Source organism: Nanorana parkeri, unplaced genomic scaffold, assembly GCF_000935625.1.
Source record: "Nanorana parkeri isolate BGI_ZX_2015 unplaced genomic scaffold, ASM93562v1 scaffold1188, whole genome shotgun sequence".
Taxonomy (NCBI): Eukaryota; Metazoa; Chordata; class Amphibia; order Anura; family Dicroglossidae; genus Nanorana; species Nanorana parkeri.
Genome location: NW_017307456.1, coordinates 205,171 through 225,529, shown reverse-complemented (window position 1 = coordinate 225,529; position 20,359 = coordinate 205,171). Strand labels below are relative to the sequence as shown.

At 50.2% G+C, this 20,359-nt stretch overlaps 1 protein-coding gene across 3 annotated transcripts in view; it reads right to left on the bottom strand.

Annotated features, from left to right (window-relative positions):
- The window catches only part of IMMT (inner membrane mitochondrial protein), a 37,578-nt gene that overhangs the window by 5,098 nt on the left and 12,121 nt on the right, over positions 1–20,359 (bottom strand). Inside the window, exons 3-11 of one of the 3 annotated variants that reach the window (XM_018568445.1) lie at positions 18,100–18,289; positions 15,826–15,931; positions 14,579–14,716; positions 13,544–13,660; positions 12,842–12,978; positions 12,645–12,748; positions 11,846–11,981; positions 10,574–10,703; positions 874–888 (exon numbers count right to left, since the gene is read on the bottom strand). In XM_018568445.1, coding sequence (XP_018423947.1) covers positions 874–888; positions 10,574–10,703; positions 11,846–11,981; positions 12,645–12,748; positions 12,842–12,978; positions 13,544–13,660; positions 14,579–14,716; positions 15,826–15,931; positions 18,100–18,289 — 1,073 coding nt within the window. Of the gene's footprint in view, positions 1–873; positions 889–10,573; positions 10,704–11,845; positions 11,982–12,644; positions 12,749–12,841; positions 12,979–13,543; positions 13,664–14,578; positions 14,717–15,825; positions 15,932–18,099; positions 18,290–20,359 lie in introns of all 3 variants that reach the window. The other 2 variants (XM_018568444.1, XM_018568446.1) reach the window with 2 other exon arrangements.

Here is a 20,359-nt window from a genome sequence, read left to right as displayed (position 1 = left end):
GCCGCGAACGAGCACATATAGGCGATCGGCGGGCTATGGACCCGCCGATCGCCTATATGTGAAATACCCGGTAACGGGTGTGTGCATTTAGCGGGTCTTTTCTGCCCGTGCGTGCCCGCCAGGGCACGCACGGGCAGTGCCGTCCGTCCGTTTTTTTACTACGGGCGGACGGCAAGAGGTTAAAGCTACATCAGATCAGACCGTAAGGCATCAAAAATACATGCAAATGCACTGGAACGCACCTGAAATCCCATTTTAAGCAACAACAAAAAAGAAAAAAAAACAAAAAACTGCATCAATCGCAGTAAAAATCGCAGTATAATCACGGTAAAACGCATCGCATTGCAGCTGTGCAGACGCACGCAGTTCTGGTGTGAACTAGTCTTAATGCTCACAAAGTGCTGCGAGTCTGTACAACTTACCATCTTCATATAGGCTCAGTGATGCGGCTAAGCAGGGAGGTAGCAACCTGCCAATGCACACTTAAGCTGGCCATACATTGGTCAAAGTATGACCAGTGTTACCCCCGCTGGGCACCCCTATTTGACAAAAGTAGATTGTCCAACTTGTCTTTTGATGAAGGAGCTGCTTTGAAGTCTCAGGCCAACAGTGGCTGCAGTTACTGTTCTGATATACAACAGACCCAGCAGGGAGGATTTCCCCATTCCCCCAAGTGTATGGCCAGCCTTAGTTTACACAATGATAAGATGACTTACTCATCAGATAAGCTACAAAATTCCACGTGGGACACCGTAGGTAGGGGACTTGTGACAATGCAGGTGGCATACGGGTGAAGGTTATGACATGCAGTATGAGTGACAGACAGAGGGAGATATAGTGAGGGTGTTACAGACCGAAAGGAACAGGACTCACCTACATCGGAAATCTCTGAAAACAGAAAAAAGGAGGTTTAGAGGAAGTTAACACCAGTCTGCACAAGCTTATACACTAAACATCTCCACATGCAGATATACACATACCCCTCCCCACCCACAACTCGCAGAGCAGGGCCATGGCATACCTCCCAATTACTGCTTTACAACCTAAACCCAACCATCGCGCTATTGCCCAGCAATGTCTTACAAACCGTGACGCTCAAGTGTGCCAAGACAATTCCCATACGGTTTTTGTCTTCATACATTTTCCATTTTAAGTCAAATCAATGGAAAAACATCACATTTATGTGACTAGGCTGCCTAACACCACGCCAGGCCTGAAATTGTACCTGCTGCATTTGGCTTATCACATAGAATGGTATTGAGTTACCATGGGATGTGGTGCATTGGTGTGCCATTCAAAATGAATTAAAACTGAATGGCACCAAAGTGTACCAACGCACATAACGTGGCTTACCGCAATGCATTGGTGTGAAGGGGCCCTGCCGCACATCAGAGAGGGCCGACAGCTGCTACCAGGTAAGAAGGACTGGGTGAGAATATCAATGTGAATACTAAATGGTGCATTTCATATATATTTCCTCCTACACCAAGCCACAAGGAATGATGTCCACAGTGGGAGGTATGCCACAAGCCAAGCAAAGAGCGTAAAAGGTCAGTTTTCAATGAAATAGTTTTTTTGCAATGAAGTTTGATCAAGTATTAAACTGAGGAAAACACAGCTCAGGTCCTCAGGACACCCGCAGTTTTGCAGTGTTAAGATGGCCCCTAAAGAAGTATACTGCAGCATCTTAAATACTTATCAAAGTCCCGTGCAAGACCGTATGAAAGCATGAGAAACCGGATCTGCTGTCCAATTAGATTTCAGAAGGGGTTCACATAAGGTTTAGGGCACATTCACACCAGAGCAACCCTGCCCAGCACCGTCCTAACATATAGACAAGGCAATTAGGTCAGTTCACACCACTGCATTGTGGGATGTCTCAATAACGGTACTAGCATCGGTATTGGGGCCAATACAGGACATTTTCATGAGTACTTGTACTCCTAAAAATGCCCCAATACTAAAGGCTGATGCCCTGGAGAGCCCGGCACCCGCCTGCAGAGCCCTGGAGTGCTTTATAATCATGGATTGATGTGATCTGCAGTCGTCTATTGCTGAATCATGGATTGAGTTACAGTTCTTCATAATTATAAAGAAACTGCCCTAAAATCATTAGTCTGTATTGTTGGAGAAAAAATGTCACATGGTGCTTGTGTAATGTCACATGTCGTATTGGCAAGCACCTGAAGAACAATACTTGGCCTTGAAAAAATGGTATCGGGACATCCCTACTTTTTTTACACTCTACAATGCATCTCAATGCACTGGGGTGAATAGAACTGAATGAAATGTCAGTTAGTGACATTTCAATAAAGTTGGGGAAAAAAAAAAAAAACACTGCAATGCGCTGAAATTAGAGCTTTGCACCTCCTATCAGCACACACCAATGAGCATTCAATATGGCATGCTGCTGGTGTGAACGGACCCTTAGCGGTTATCCAGGTACAGAAAAGAAAGCTGGTTTAAAGCTGTGATCAAACTGAGGGGACACATGAAACACAAAGTGGAAACAGACCCAGAAAACCACCACACAGAGGAATCCTTATGAGATGTAGAACATTTAACCTAGAAAGCTACAGATATTACATAGAAGTGTGGTAAATGGGACAATTACTACACCACATACATTCCTGCAGAAATCAGGAGACAGTCAGCCCAATCTAGGAGCCCAAGGGCAAGGTAACGCCATAAATCAAGGCAAAAGAGCAATATCTCAAGACACTGCTCCCTGTTGGGGCATCCCCAAACAGTAGCTATGACTAGTCCCTATGGGGAAACACTCATCATTGCTCTTTGCGTGTATGTAATAGACCTACTAGGGATGCACAGATATCGGTTTTTCAATATCGAGTACCGATATTTTGTTTCCTGGTACTCGGTGATACCAAAATACCAATACCGGCATCCCGAAGTACCGTGGGCCCGGTTCATCAGGAAGCCATGACCACCCTGCTCGGCTTCCCGATAGCCTGGCAAGAACACTGGCTTCATGCTCCCTCACAACACTGCAAGGCCGCCCTGCTTCCTGATTATCCGGGAACCCGGCTCCATCGCGACACTGCTGGTCAGAGAGAATCCCTCTGACCAAAAGTTCCGGTATTGGGTTAAGTATTGGCAAATGCTCAGTATCGGCATTGATGCATATTTTTTACACGCGTAAAATTGACAAACTTTCCTCCTGCAGCTCCCGCTTGTGGTGGACGATGGTGGGGAAGATTACAGATCTGCCAACTGTAAATCTCTCACGTTGTGAGATGGTTCTCCAAAATGGCTCATGGATGGGCAGATGTCTCATTGACAGCAATGGGGGGGGGGGGCGCAATGGCCCCCACCCGGGCCCCCTCCACCGTGGCCTATTCCCCGGGCCATCTATAGCCCACCGTGGCCTCCTCCCCGGGCCATCTATAGCCCACCGTGGCCTCCTCCCCGGGCCATCTACAGCCCACCGTGGCCTCCTCCCCGGGCCATCTACAGCCCACCGTGGCCTATTCCCCGGGCCATCTATAGCCCACCGTGGCCTCCTCCCCGGGCCATCTATAGCCCACCGTGGCCTCCTCCCCGGGCCATCTACAGCCCACCGTGGCCTCCTCCCCGGGCCATCTACAGCCCACCGTGGCCTATTCCCCGGGCCATCTATAGCCCACCGTGGCCTCCTCCCCGGGCCATCTATAGCCCACCGTGGCCTCCTCCCCGGGCCATCTACAGCCCACCGTGGCCTCCTCCCCGGGCCATCTACAGCCCACCGTGGCCTATTCCCCGGGCCATCTATAGCCCACCGTGGCCTCCTCCCCGGGCCATCTATAGCCCACCGTGGCCTCCTCCCCGGGCCATCTACAGCCCACCGTGGCCTCCTCCCCGGGCCATCTACAGCCCACCGTGGCCTATTCCCCGGGCCATCTATAGCCCACCGTGGCCTCCTCCCCGGGCCATCTATAGCCCACCGTGGCCTCCTCCCCGGGCCATCTACAGCCCACCGTGGCCTCCTCCCCGGGCCATCTACAGCCCACCGTGGCCTATTCCCCGGGCCATCTATAGCCCACCGTGGCCTCCTCCCCGGGCCATCTATAGCCCACCGTGGCCTCCTCCCCGGGCCATCTACAGCCCACCGTGGCCTCCTCCCCGGGCCATCTACAGCCCACCGTGGCCTATTCCCCGGGCCATCTATAGCCCACCGTGGCCTCCTCCCCGGGCCATCTATAGCCCACCGTGGCCTCCTCCCCGGGCCATCTACAGCCCACCGTGGCCTCCTCCCCGGGCCATCTACAGCCCACCGTGGCCTATTCCCCGGGCCATCTATAGCCCACCGTGGCCTCCTCCCCGGGCCATCTATAGCCCACCGTGGCCTCCTCCCCGGGCCATCTACAGCCCACCGTGGCCTCCTCCCCGGGCCATCTACAGCCCACCGTGGCCTATTCCCCGGGCCATCTATAGCCCACCGTGGCCTCCTCCCCGGGCCATCTATAGCCCACCGTGGCCTCCTCCCCGGGCCATCTACAGCCCACCGTGGCCTCCTCCCCGGGCCATCTACAGCCCACCGTGGCCTATTCCCCGGGCCATCTATAGCCCACCGTGGCCTCCTCCCCGGGCCATCTATAGCCCACCGTGGCCTCCTCCCCGGGCCATCTACAGCCCACCGTGGCCTCCTCCCCGGGCCATCTACAGCCCACCGTGGCCTATTCCCCGGGCCATCTATAGCCCACCGTGGCCTCCTCCCCGGGCCATCTATAGCCCACCGTGGCCTCCTCCCCGGGCCATCTACAGCCCACCGTGGCCTCCTCCCCGGGCCATCTACAGCCCACCGTGGCCTATTCCCCGGGCCATCTATAGCCCACCGTGGCCTCCTCCCCGGGCCATCTATAGCCCACCGTGGCCTCCTCCCCGGGCCATCTACAGCCCACCGTGGCCTCCTCCCCGGGCCATCTACAGCCCACCGTGGCCTATTCCCCGGGCCATCTATAGCCCACCGTGGCCTCCTCCCCGGGCCATCTATAGCCCACCGTGGCCTCCTCCCCGGGCCATCTACAGCCCACCGTGGCCTCCTCCCCGGGCCATCTACAGCCCACCGTGGCCTATTCCCCGGGCCATCTATAGCCCACCGTGGCCTCCTCCCCGGGCCATCTATAGCCCACCGTGGCCTCCTCCCCGGGCCATCTACAGCCCACCGTGGCCTCCTCCCCGGGCCATCTACAGCCCACCGTGGCCTATTCCCCGGGCCATCTATAGCCCACCGTGGCCTCCTCCCCGGGCCATCTATAGCCCACCGTGGCCTCCTCCCCGGGCCATCTACAGCCCACCGTGGCCTCCTCCCCGGGCCATCTACAGCCCACCGTGGCCTATTCCCCGGGCCATCTATAGCCCACCGTGGCCTCCTCCCCGGGCCATCTATAGCCCACCGTGGCCTCCTCCCCGGGCCATCTACAGCCCACCGTGGCCTCCTCCCCGGGCCATCTACAGCCCACCGTGGCCTATTCCCCGGGCCATCTATAGCCCACCGTGGCCTCCTCCCCGGGCCATCTATAGCCCACCGTGGCCTCCTCCCCGGGCCATCTACAGCCCACCGTGGCCTCCTCCCCGGGCCATCTACAGCCCACCGTGGCCTATTCCCCGGGCCATCTATAGCCCACCGTGGCCTCCTCCCCGGGCCATCTATAGCCCACCGTGGCCTCCTCCCCGGGCCATCTACAGCCCACCGTGGCCTCCTCCCCGGGCCATCTACAGCCCACCGTGGCCTATTCCCCGGGCCATCTATAGCCCACCGTGGCCTCCTCCCCGGGCCATCTATAGCCCACCGTGGCCTCCTCCCCGGGCCATCTACAGCCCACCGTGGCCTCCTCCCCGGGCCATCTACAGCCCACCGTGGCCTATTCCCCGGGCCATCTATAGCCCACCGTGGCCTCCTCCCCGGGCCATCTATAGCCCACCGTGGCCTCCTCCCCGGGCCATCTACAGCCCACCGTGGCCTCCTCCCCGGGCCATCTACAGCCCACCGTGGCCTATTCCCCGGGCCATCTATAGCCCACCGTGGCCTCCTCCCCGGGCCATCTATAGCCCACCGTGGCCTCCTCCCCGGGCCATCTACAGCCCACCGTGGCCTCCTCCCCGGGCCATCTACAGCCCACCGTGGCCTATTCCCCGGGCCATCTATAGCCCACCGTGGCCTCCTCCCCGGGCCATCTATAGCCCACCGTGGCCTCCTCCCCGGGCCATCTACAGCCCACCGTGGCCTCCTCCCCGGGCCATCTACAGCCCACCGTGGCCTATTCCCCGGGCCATCTATAGCCCACCGTGGCCTCCTCCCCGGGCCATCTATAGCCCACCGTGGCCTCCTCCCCGGGCCATCTACAGCCCACCGTGGCCTCCTCCCCGGGCCATCTACAGCCCACCGTGGCCTATTCCCCGGGCCATCTATAGCCCACCGTGGCCTCCTCCCCGGGCCATCTATAGCCCACCGTGGCCTCCTCCCCGGGCCATCTACAGCCCACCGTGGCCTCCTCCCCGGGCCATCTACAGCCCACCGTGGCCTATTCCCCGGGCCATCTATAGCCCACCGTGGCCTCCTCCCCGGGCCATCTATAGCCCACCGTGGCCTCCTCCCCGGGCCATCTACAGCCCACCGTGGCCTCCTCCCCGGGCCATCTACAGCCCACCGTGGCCTATTCCCCGGGCCATCTATAGCCCACCGTGGCCTCCTCCCCGGGCCATCTATAGCCCACCGTGGCCTCCTCCCCGGGCCATCTACAGCCCACCGTGGCCTCCTCCCCGGGCCATCTACAGCCCACCGTGGCCTATTCCCCGGGCCATCTATAGCCCACCGTGGCCTCCTCCCCGGGCCATCTATAGCCCACCGTGGCCTCCTCCCCGGGCCATCTACAGCCCACCGTGGCCTCCTCCCCGGGCCATCTACAGCCCACCGTGGCCTATTCCCCGGGCCATCTATAGCCCACCGTGGCCTCCTCCCCGGGCCATCTATAGCCCACCGTGGCCTCCTCCCCGGGCCATCTACAGCCCACCGTGGCCTCCTCCCCGGGCCATCTACAGCCCACCGTGGCCTATTCCCCGGGCCATCTATAGCCCACCGTGGCCTCCTCCCCGGGCCATCTATAGCCCACCGTGGCCTCCTCCCCGGGCCATCTACAGCCCACCGTGGCCTCCTCCCCGGGCCATCTACAGCCCACCGTGGCCTATTCCCCGGGCCATCTATAGCCCACCGTGGCCTCCTCCCCGGGCCATCTATAGCCCACCGTGGCCTCCTCCCCGGGCCATCTACAGCCCACCGTGGCCTCCTCCCCGGGCCATCTACAGCCCACCGTGGCCTATTCCCCGGGCCATCTATAGCCCACCGTGGCCTCCTCCCCGGGCCATCTATAGCCCACCGTGGCCTCCTCCCCGGGCCATCTACAGCCCACCGTGGCCTCCTCCCCGGGCCATCTACAGCCCACCGTGGCCTATTCCCCGGGCCATCTATAGCCCACCGTGGCCTCCTCCCCGGGCCATCTATAGCCCACCGTGGCCTCCTCCCCGGGCCATCTACAGCCCACCGTGGCCTCCTCCCCGGGCCATCTACAGCCCACCGTGGCCTATTCCCCGGGCCATCTATAGCCCACCGTGGCCTCCTCCCCGGGCCATCTATAGCCCACCGTGGCCTCCTCCCCGGGCCATCTACAGCCCACCGTGGCCTCCTCCCCGGGCCATCTACAGCCCACCGTGGCCTATTCCCCGGGCCATCTATAGCCCACCGTGGCCTCCTCCCCGGGCCATCTATAGCCCACCGTGGCCTCCTCCCCGGGCCATCTACAGCCCACCGTGGCCTCCTCCCCGGGCCATCTACAGCCCACCGTGGCCTATTCCCCGGGCCATCTATAGCCCACCGTGGCCTCCTCCCCGGGCCATCTATAGCCCACCGTGGCCTCCTCCCCGGGCCATCTACAGCCCACCGTGGCCTCCTCCCCGGGCCATCTACAGCCCACCGTGGCCTATTCCCCGGGCCATCTATAGCCCACCGTGGCCTCCTCCCCGGGCCATCTATAGCCCACCGTGGCCTCCTCCCCGGGCCATCTACAGCCCACCGTGGCCTCCTCCCCGGGCCATCTACAGCCCACCGTGGCCTATTCCCCGGGCCATCTATAGCCCACCGTGGCCTCCTCCCCGGGCCATCTATAGCCCACCGTGGCCTCCTCCCCGGGCCATCTACAGCCCACCGTGGCCTCCTCCCCGGGCCATCTACAGCCCACCGTGGCCTCCTTCCCCGGGCCATCTACAGCCAACCGTGGCCTCCTTCCCCGGGCCATCTACAGCCAACCGTGGCCTCCTTCCCCGGGCCATCCAGTGTGTGGATGAAATGTCAGTGCAATAAACACGATCGTTCCCATTTCTCAAAACAAAACGAATGGAAATCAATTTTTCCAACATATTCCCACTACCACTTTCTTGTACAAACATTTTATTGCTAGCACCACAGTACCCGGCTACCACTTTCAACTCAGATTATCCCCTCTGTGGCCCGCTTGTCTCCCAAGTGTGGTAAACATGTAATCATCAGTCGGAAATTCATCCCTGCTTATTCAACATAAAATCCACACAACTGTATGGCATGCAGTATACATAAACCCAACATCGGATGCCATCATGCATTGCAGCAAGGAAGCCATTACTCCACATGACATGCTGTTAAATGCAACAATAGCAAATTCTAGTAATAGCCGATTTCAGAGAAAAGACAAACATTTGCATATCGCGCAGTGGGAACGGGGCCTAAATAGGTTAACCCAACGTATAAGGAATATCTACCACCAAAGGATACACATGAGAAAATCTGACCCGTGTTATCTGCTCAGTCTTTGCTCCTTTTCATCACCTTTCACTTTAGTAGCCACAAACAATCTGAATCTACCGGAATCTACCTTATCTAGAATAAGGTTAGGCAACTGCGGCATTCCAGCTGTGGTGAAACTACCAATCCCCTCAGGCGTCTGCCCGTAGGAGTCGTGTCCCTCTGTTGCTGTTAAAGTCTTGCAATGCCTTGGGACTTGTAGTTTTCAAACAGCTGAAGTGCCGAGGTTGCCTAGCCCTGATCTAGACTGAGATCGGCTACTGATCTAGACTGATCGGCTCTTGATAAGCGGTTTCCTTACTAAGATAGTTTACTGCCACAGATGTTACCTACGAAAAGTAGAACTGTTCCTTCACTTAGACCTGGCATGCCTGACATGGCTCCTATTCTTATGTTAAATGTGTGCTTTTTTTTTTGGCACATATCAAACAACCGTTGAAGAGTTCTGTACCGTGATCCATTCTTACGAGACGGCCAGTCACCTAACCCATGCAGGAAAATGAGACTGTCTCGGGAAAGGACATTTGCCCCCCGACACCTTTCCGATCACCCCCCACCTTGGTCTGCACTGGCAAGGTGACAGTGCTTCTTTAATATTTTAACAGAAGCCTACTGATCTCATATTAATCTGATTTCAAGGAGGCAGAAGCTCTGCTGTTACTTGTGAGGATTCTATCCTTTCTGCTTTCCCCATACTCCTAAGTAGCTGGCAAACTTATGAACCTGGTAGTACTCACCCAAAAAACAGTTCTTTGGACCGTCATCAAGAAAGCTGCCTTTCTCAATGGAGTTTTGAGAAACTACTGCTACTGTCCACCCTCCGGGCCTGAGACTAGCCCAGGAACAGCTGAAGTAGAGCTGTCTGCACTTTTCTGCCTACGTCTAGCCGGGAATCTTTGAACTTAGGACAGTATATAGCAGGAGTGGGCCAACTCCAGCTAGGGTGAAACTACAAATCCCATGTTGCATTGCAAGACTGACGGTCACAGGCGTGACTTGAGGCATCATGTTATCTTTGTAGTTTCACCACAGCTGGCGTGCATTCCTTAGTGTAATGTGTGAGCAGAACATGAAGAACTCCAACCGCAGGACTAGAACTAGCTGTCTGGATTTTGTACAATCCAGATTAGGGGGCCAAGAAAGAGGACTCGAATATACAAGGTTTATAGGTCTACTAGTTATCAGATATGACAGGTTTGCTGTGAAATGTAATTCCAGGAAAAGTTAATAAACCTGGAAAAAAAAAAAAGTTACCCAAGACATAGTAACAACCCCCTGACCTCCTATTTAAAACACAATACATCCTCAAGCAATAGTAGCAAAATAAGGGAAAGAACTGAAGGTAGCTTTGTAATGGCCCTCGACATAGTGAACGTGGATCAGGACATGCTGATCGCTAGCAGACAAGTGATTGGAAAGCAGATACATTGTGGAAATAGGGGATTAAGGTGAGGAGGAGGCATGTGACTTTACATGCTTTCACTCAGGAAAATGATAGTCTATCACTTCAGCAAAGCTGTTCCAATGAAGTTAATGGATACTAAAAGAAAATAGGAATCACCAAGATAAAAAAAAATATATATATATATAAAAAATTAACTTGAGAAAACTGGAGAGACCAAACCTTCTGCATAGCTTCTTTTGGACACGCATGTCAAACAACAACACAACTAAAGCAGCTATGAGGAAGCCAAAAGTGCGATTTGTGATCAAGCTGCACGACCCATAGGAAGAGACACTTACTGAGGCCCTTCCAGCCAGTCTGCACCTCCGGGGTAACACTGTCCAGCTCTTTTTGGAAGTCTTCACGTGCCACAGCCACCAGTTCATTGTACTGAGCCACGATCTTTGCTTCTGACTGGGCTGCCTGTACCTGCAGTGAACACAGGGATACCATCAGCAATCACCATGAGAAGCTGCATCTTATGGCAAGCTCATGACTCATTCACCATTGAGACCAAGCAGTTTAAGTGTGCTTATTAGATGCACTTCTAGTTGCATTTTTTAAAACAGTGCAAACCTTTTAAAGTGTATGTTGCCCCAAGTACTCACATCGGATAATAAATATATTATATAATATATATTATCTATCTATCTCTATCTATCTATCTATCGATCGATAGATATATCTATATATATATCTAGGTAGATATATACATATATACACACACAAGCCTGTGGTTTTCATGCCATTTTTGTTAAATCTACTGTTTATTTGCTCTGAAATACCTGGTGATCCTGACAGTTCCCCTCAGTTCCCAATTCCATTCTGACCAAGCCAAGCACAGGAGCAGATCCATGCTGGGTTGGCCAGTTAGTGTGTCTGTTCTTTCTCCTTGGAGATACATGGCATGTCCGGCTCCGAGCTTTTGGACCTCAGCGCACACACAGACGGGGTACATGCTTCCCCACTATATGTGACATTGATGCAGTGTCAGGCTGCTTATTTACCCGCCACATTCCCTGCACAGCCCTCATGTGTGCTTGACAGCAGCTCCCACCTTCTGTAACACTGGACACACAAAGGAACGTACTTCCTCGCTGTATGTGGCATATGGCTTACATGAAAAAGAGGTATCAACACTAAAGGGAAACTTTGTTTTTGGTACCAAAACATATACTGCGGAGGGTGCAGAATATCATGGTAGAAAAGTAATTTGCACTCCCAATAAGAATTTCAGTCAATGTTCATTATTCACACTTTGTTTGCCTGAAGGGACCTATACGATTCCAAAGCGTCGCTATACGATGTGACAATTTTTTAGTGTGAATAAAGAACATTGACTGAAATTCTGATTGGAGTGCGAGTAACTGATCTACCACGTGATACTGATCTGCAGAGGCATCTGCTGTCATCTCAGCACCCACCCATTATCTTGGGTTATACCCGGTCAGTAGTGCGATGGGATCTACTTGAATTACTTTTGGGGTGCAGAATATCAACACAAGGTTTACCAGGCTTTAAAAAAAAAAAAGTCACTTTCCTAAAAAACTGCTGAAACATATACAAAGTACCTTATTAACAACATTGTCCAGGTCCACGATCATACGATGGAGGTTCTCTTCAGCTGAAATGATGTGCGGCTTCGCTCCATTCACGATGTTCTTTTTGGTATCATCAATAACACCCTTCATCCGTTCTAGCTCCTCCCTACATAAAGAAGAATTAAAAACACATTTAGACAACAGCAGGGGGAAAATGTCATGTGTGTCAATTATTGTGATAGTTAAAGCTTACCTCTAGGCAGATAAAAGATAAATTAATGCAGCTCGCTATTCATTAATACATCAATGAATGTATTATTCTCAATGCAAAAAATGCAAGTGCCTGAATTTGATTTGGTATCCATCTCTTGCAAACCCCCCCTTCCTGTACTTCCTGTACAGCAGAGATCAGAATAGAAAAGGGAGGGAGAGATGTGCAACAAGAAGCATGTGGATAGGAAGAAAAAGCAGAGTGACAGAGACAAGCTCATCAGTAAGCTGCTTCTCCTTTCACTTCAACTTATCAGGGTTCACCCCTTATTCCCCCAGTAATAAAGTGGCTAAGGGTAGAAACATGACCCATAACAAGCATGCAGCAAATTAGTGAGCATCACACAAGAGTCAGTAATTCTCATATCTACACCTGTCCTAGATCAGTGATGCATTATAGAGCTTATAAAGCAACAAAAAAACTATTATTTCCGGAAGTTTTGTCAACCAAAACAATGGTTGACAAAACTGGGTGCAGATTTTTGGATGGGCTCAAATGACAGCAAAAATATTCAGAATATGCAAGTGTATTTGAAGAGAGCGAAACATGAATACGAACTTTGCTTTGAGAAGAGAATCCGCTGCCTCATCCACAGCTTTGCTGCGCACCTTCAAGGCATCCTCCAAATCCCTCCACTGTAAGGACTTGTGTTCTGCAGGAACCTGTACGAGAACACAGACACGTTAGCATGGAAGTGAATGCAGCCAACACATTAAAAGAAGCAGAGCACCTAATGTACGGGGACTTCTGCTCACCTGAACGTCGTCCATGGCCTCTCGCAGTTTCTGGGCATGGAAGTTGACCGCTTGCACTGCAGCCTCTTGGGATGAGATGGTTTGGAGTGTGACCCGGGCAGTGTTACTCAGTGCTTCCTCCAAGACTGCAGCTATAGCTGTACAACAAGAGATAATCAAAGAGTGAAACAAGATACACGCACTATACAGTGAAGTCAAAGCTGCCGACCTGCAAACTTGTTCCATGTCAGGGATTCAAACAGAAGCCAAACTAGGATGACTGACCCACAGCTTCCAAGTCTATACTTCTCTCTCCCACCCTCATATATTTCTATTGGTCATTCAGTATGATAGGCTTCTGCTTTGTTTGCATTGAGCATTTTAAGTCTTTGTTGTATCCCGGTTTCTGTCAACCACTGGGGTATATTTTGAGTTAAGGTTTGTGGAAGTTGGAAGGTTTGTGAGGTCGAAAGAGGCAGTATCAGGAAGTGCAAAAGCAGTGCACAATCAATATAGGCCGGGAATGAAAGCTACCATTAGTGCATTTCCTTGGTGCATGCACTTCATTCAGGTCAGTCACTGTAAAATATGGACTACATAAGGAAGGAACCATTTGAAGCATTGTCTTGCTCCACAGCTAAGAGACTCATTGGAAAGCTGTCTGGACCTATTTAAAATGATCCACTCTGTACAGTAAATAGCATTAGAGGCTATGTGACTTACAGTCTATCTTCTCCCTCTCTTTCTTCTCTTGCTGGACAAGACGTGCAGCCACCTCCTCTGGAGGCCGTTCTTTCAGGTGGGGTTTATCCTCATGCTCACACTCCTTACAATGCTCAGCTTCTAAAGGGGATCAGAAAAAGAAAAATCAACATTAGTCTACTCGAGTTGCCATATAGATCTTTAAAAAAAAAAAAAAAGCTGAAGTTTAATCTGTTTATGTTTTACCTTCTCTGGTTTCTCTTTTCCTACCTCATCAGCATCCTAAAGACATTGCCAGATAAAAACTTTGTCTAAACAAGTAGCAAATCCAGTTATCATGTGATGCACAAGCCTCAAAATAATCAAAAATCTTCCCTTACCTTCCCTGACTGAGCCCAAATCCTTCATTTGTGTCTCACACACTCCCCCTCTCAGACACTGCAGCTCACAGTGGAGGGTTCCAGCAACAGAGAGTGCTATCAATTCAGAAATCAGTGGACAGGACTAGGTGTGGTCAGGCGCTGATTGACACATTACAGGCCTGTGAATCAGCAGGGACAACGCCGATAGCTATGCCCCCTGCAACATCTACTACTTACACCGGTGTGGTGCAAGAAGACACAGCCTACATGAGAGTAACAACTTTGCTCGGAAGTCAGTAGCAGTGCAGCAACATTGACGCACATCGCAGGAAGCTGCATAAGGTGGACTTCACTGGCAGGATCAAACAGGTATTTGTGGGACTTTTAGGGGAACTTTAGGTGCAGATTCACTTATAATTAGGTGCTGCAGCACATATCTCTTTTTAGATGGGAGGACATGGTTCTACTTAGAGAACCTGAGCCACTGACCTTCAGATCTAGAGCACTGATATTCCTAATACACAGCTCTCAAGGACAATTTGTTATGGAACAGATCCTTTCTTTAAAGGGCCTGTGCTTGCCACACACAGTGAAAGCCCCACAGCTGAGTGAGCTGTCACAAGGTCATTACAAGTAACGCATTGTTCAGGCACTTTCAAAGTTCTAGCACTAGATGGAGCAGGTAGATGTGCACTACCTGAGCTCCCATGGTGTTGTGGTTTATGCTCCGTTGCCTCTGGTGCCTTGGAGGTTTCCTCTTCATGCACAGCAGGAGCTGGGACTGAAATGGCATCACCGGCTGCAGAAATAATCTGTGCTGCGTGCGATGAAGCTTGCAAGAAAGAACAAAAATGAATACAAAGGTTCCACAGAAATAATGTTTTGCCTTTACATAGTGCTGACAAATTCTGCACTGCTTTGCAATGTACGAGCACTATTCACATCAGTCTCTGTCCCTAGAAGAGCTTACATCTAATGTCCCAAATGTAGAGATCAACACAGAGGCGATGGAGGCTAGGGAACATAAAATTGTAGGAAGAAAACTACACAAACACAGGCAGAGTATACAAAGTCCATGTAGATTGTGCTCCTAGTGGTTGCTGAGCCACTGACCAAATCAGGATCTCATTTCTCCTACTGGTGATCCCTCTAGTGATAACTAAAGATCTATATAGAGAAATCAGGACCTCCTTCCTCCTGCTGGTGATACCTCTAGTGATAAGTAAAGATCTATATAGTGGAATAAGGACCTCCTTCCTCCTGCTGGTGATACCTCTAGTGATAAGTAAAGATCTACATAGTGGAATAAGGACCTCCTTCCTCCTGCTGGTGATCTCTCTAGTGATAAGTAAAGATCTATATAGAGGAATCAGGACCTCCTCCCTCCTGCTGGTGGTCCCTCTAGTGATGCACCCCAGAATTCTACTCGCTTTCCCCACTGCCAGACACACTGCTCAAGCTGCAATCCTTTGAAATCAGCACCCCAAATCTATATCCCCGAAGTTCTGTCCAACACTGTGCCCCCAATATTGTACACCAACAGAAGTTTGAACAGTCCATTCATTTGCATATCCAAATTAGCTTGCATGGAACAAAAAAGTAAAACAAAAAACGAACAATTATATAAATTATCTGGGTAATAATCTGTAGTTATATAGATCATCTGATTGCAAGTTAGCACAGAGACATTATCCATGTAATATGGCAGCCCAGAGTCTATGGTCTGCTGATCATGGGATGTTCCTGGTTGCACAGATCTCTGGCTAGAATCTCACATGATCTCAGAGGCAGTGAGGGAATGATGAAACAAGAAGTAACATCTTCCTATAAGCTACGAGACTACTACAGTTCAGGAACTCCAGACAACAATTGACACAGGTAATGCAGGTTATGTGTTCCCACCCCTTGAACCTCTCCTACTTTGTCACGCAATAGATTTACCTTGTGCACTGGCTGCTGGTGGTGACTCTGTCTGTTTCTTAGGCTGCTTGGATTCTTTCATTACTTCAGAAACTGAGGAGATTTGTAAGGGCCCAGGCTTCCCCTGCTGAAAATGAAACAAACACACACACGATCTTTGAAGTACAAGTCATGCCATATTAAGTCCGTTTTTAGTAAAATGATGATCAAACCATCTCTTGGTGTACATACAGATGGGGAAAACATGAGCTGCTTCTGACTGTGAATGGAGCAGCAGAATGCTTCGTATTCTGTAAACCATTCACAATATATAAACTGTTATGTGAATGGACAAGAATAGGAGGAGAGGCAGAAGGTACGGCTTCAGTGCATGAGAGGCGCAAGTCTCCTGCCACAGCTCAGCAGGTATAACTATACTATTCAGCATGAATAATAAAATAGTAAAAACTAATAGAGGCCAGCGATCCCGGAGGTGGCATACCCCTAAATAACTATTTGTTACATAGCATCCATTTTTCCTGAAGTTCTTTTCTTCACTTTTATTTATTACGGCTATTTCCCTTTTATTTCACTTTTAGTCCTGTTTGTTTTACTTTTTCTTAATGTCTGTATCGTAACATCTTTTCTGTTAATATATCCTGCACGGTTTTTCTTTGCTTTCATGAAAATCAGATTTAAAATTGTTAACATGAGCGCCACAACCTAGTGCAATGACTCCGGTGGAGTGGGGCAGAAAATGATGAGATGTTAAACTCACCTGTGGGAAGGTGAGCACTCGATTCAATGAGGGGTCAATAGGAGAAGCGTGGTGATGTAGTTGGACAAAAGGCCGTATCCTTCCTTAGGGACGGTGACGTGGTGAATTGACTAACGGTGAGTTTTACAAATCTTTTTGTCATTTACTGCATCCGCGAAGTCTCATCATCCTTTTATCACTGTTACTTCCCCCTGGATCCACCACGTTACCATCCCAAAGGAAGAATACAGCCTTTCGTCCAACTACATCACCACACCACGATTTTCCTATTGACCCCTCATTGAAGCGAGTGCTCACCTTCCCACAGGTGAGTTTGACATCTCATCATTTCTGCCCCATTGCACCCGAGTCATTGCGCTAGGTTGTGGCGCTTCGGTCTTCTCTTTTGTTTTTCCAGTACACACGTCAGACACCCCGGTCCATATCCACTAGGAGCAGCAAACCAGCGCACAACACCTGTATTTCCCTTTCCTCCCAAGAGCGCTTGTGTGGATAAACTGCCTCAGTGGCACTCACAGCGTCCACTATCCAATCAGCCCTAGATGACGTTGATAGAGGTAGTGACTACATTAGTCTATTTGAAGCCCTGTCTGCACAGATCCATTGACCTGCATCCCCCCTGCACATTGGGGTTTTAGGATTAGGAGTGCATCTCCCTACTAATTGTGGTACAGAGGGAAGAGATTTGAACTTTGAGGTTACATCATTTAAATGTTCACTTTGTCCACCCAGCGCCATCTACTAGCACTGAGATTATTGTTCCCAGTCAATGGGTAACTCAACTGGCTGGTGCTCCAACCATTTCCTTGTCAAAAGAGATGAAAGAAAATATAATTCATAAAAGCCTTTGCTTTAACTCGAGCACAAATATCAAATGGATGCAACTTCAGCTCGGCCGAACTTCAAACAACATTCATGAGGTTGTGGATTTGGGGTTCTTGGGGTTTTCATGAGCTGTAAGCCATAATCATCACAATTATGACAAATCACGGCTTGAATTATCTTGCTTTGCATGTAATGAGTCTCTCTCATATCATTCCTGCACATACTGGTGTCTAGAAAGCATTATTGCTGAATGGTTTGCCCAGGTAAAGAATTTGCTACAGTGGTCTGTGGGAGCTTATTTACGGTTTACTAACAATATGCAAATATCTGAATGTCTACAGCTTGGCCACAGTTCTCCCCTAGTATACTGTGGGGGGGGGGGGGAATTTATCAAAACTGGAGCAGATTTGCATGGTAACCCGTTCAGCTTCTATCACTCATTTTCAAATCCAAACTGAAGAGAGAAGCTGATTGGTTGCCCTGGGCGTCTGCTCCAGTTTCTGTCTGCTCCAGTTTTGATCAAATTCCCCCCTGTGTATTTTTATGCTGTACTGTAATTGTGGATGATTTCCTAATTGTAGTATAGATCAAAATACTTCACATATTTCCCAAACAGCCATAGAAACAAGAAGAGTCACATTTGATAGTAAACCCTCTAGGTACAATGTTCTGATTTGGAAACCCCAGACATATCCAGGAATGATTTGACTTACCGGTTTCTTAGGCACTGGCAGGCTGTAGGGTGGAGGTCCTAGTGCAAGATCGAAAAGTTTGTCAGTGTAAGGTATGGACTTCCCAACATTTTCACGGAACTTTGGATCCCAGTGGGCGTAAAGTAGTGTGCCCCCAACTCCACCTCCGGCAAACAGCAGCCCTGCGCCGACAATTTTCACAGCTGAGGGTCTGTACAAGAATAGATAGAGGTGAGTAGCTAACATTCCACCGTGAGACAATTGTTTATAGTTAGCAATGTATTTAAAAGGGTCATTCCAGCTTCCCACCAAACATAGGAATGAGACACTGAAATTACCCCTACAAATATGCCCCCCCCCCACTAGTTATACCTTGGGGGAACTGCTGACCCCCCGCTGCAGCCCTTGTATGATCTGTACTGCAACCCGACACTCTAAAATAATGTTTGCAAATGGCGAGCACTCATTGGTCAGCACAGTCACCTGACCAATAAGAAATGCTGCTTGCTGAAACCACAGAAATAGCCATCCAAATAAGAGATGAGACCTCAACTTGTGTGTAAATTTCAGATTGAGCTAGTGAGCTTTGTTAACAGGCTTTTTTTTTTACAACAGATAAGAAGAGAGAGGAAGCGCAAGTGAAAGAAGCCTACAGCTCCACCTGCTGGCTGGTAGATTGTTTTTTTAAATAGTTCTGACTATAATAAAAAGACCCAGAAAAAGAACAATGTAGTCCTCATTCCAACTATTACTTATACAATGCTAGATGAAGCCATTAATGATACCCTGTAAGATTTTGCAGTTCGGATGCCAATTTAGCAATAAAAAGAACTATAAAGAAGCTCTGCAGCAGTAAAGTTTAGTATTGATCTTTCTGGAAGTTGGAGTATGCAATGTGAAAGGTGAAAACATTCGACCTGACAAGCCGTGTGCCTCCAGCAACAGAATTAACACAGTGATGAGATCTACACTTCCTGATCTGGAGCTCAGATCCTAAAACTGTGTACGCTGCTCAGATTACAGACGGGAAAGCCTAAGGGCCCATTTATACTCTCACACATTACATGCATTACTGCACTTCATTCTGTACGATGCACCTGCATTGTTGTGCACCGCAACAAAAATCCACACCACCATGCATTGTAAAAAATGGTGCTTGCCAGTTGTTTTGTGCACTCTGGTGTGCTGAATGGCCTGCCGCCCTAATGCAACAAACCAAGACTTGGTGGTGCAAATGGGCCGTTAAGCTGGCCACACACTGCCTTCAGTGCCGAGTCCTGCTGACAAAAGATGGAAGGAGTCTGCTGAATTTTACCCAAAGAGTCTGTGCGAAAATTCTCGGCCTAACAGCGACTGCAGCCAATTAGCTGAAGTCACTGTTCAGGTATGCTGACAAGAGCATACCAGAAAATATGTGAAAAGCAGCCCAAATCTCTATCTGTTGGCTCAAAACAACAACATCTTAACAAGCAATTAGGGATGCACCGAAATTTCGGCCGCCGAAACATTGCAGCCAAAAATTCAGTGTATTCCTAGCTTCTCTTCTCCCCGCTGGGCGGCGGTCTGTGTACCTTCCGATGCTGCGCCGATGCCCAGCGGGGAGGAGAGAAGCCTTTAGGATGTCGAGTGGTGTAGGGCGGTGACAGCTGTGATTGTTGCAGGAGGCCGAGCTCTTCTCCCACACCTCCTGACTTGGCCTCCTTTGTCAGGATGGAGAGCACTGTGGGGCGGTGACAGCTTTGATCTGTCAATGCGGGAGGAGAGCGGTGAGTGGAAGAGAGCGCTATGATCTGTCACAGGAGGCGGAGCTCTCCTCCCACACCGCCTGTCTCTTGTGACAGCCGATTCAGGGCGGAAAGCGGGTATACAAAACACTCATCGATCAGCTGATCAGTGACTGTTAGTAAGTGACTGTTTGTAAATAACTGGTACATAGTATGCACACTATGTACCAGTTATGAATGAATGGGAAGTGATCTACATCACTTCCTATTCATTCATGATTGTGGACATGGTAAGTACACAAGTTATGAATGAAGAGGAACACTCAGTATAGATGATTCCTGTTCATTTATAACAGGGGCTGCAGAAAAAGAGATTGAGGACTTTGTGTCCTCAATCTTTTTCGATTTTAAAAAGGGAAATATCAGGTGGTCTGTTTAGACCACTAATATTTCCCTGAAGCCCCTAAAAGTAAAGTACAAAAAAACAAATATATATATATTTATTTTGTTTTTTTTGTTTTAAAAGAATGGAAAAAAGTCAGTCATTTTCAGTTTGA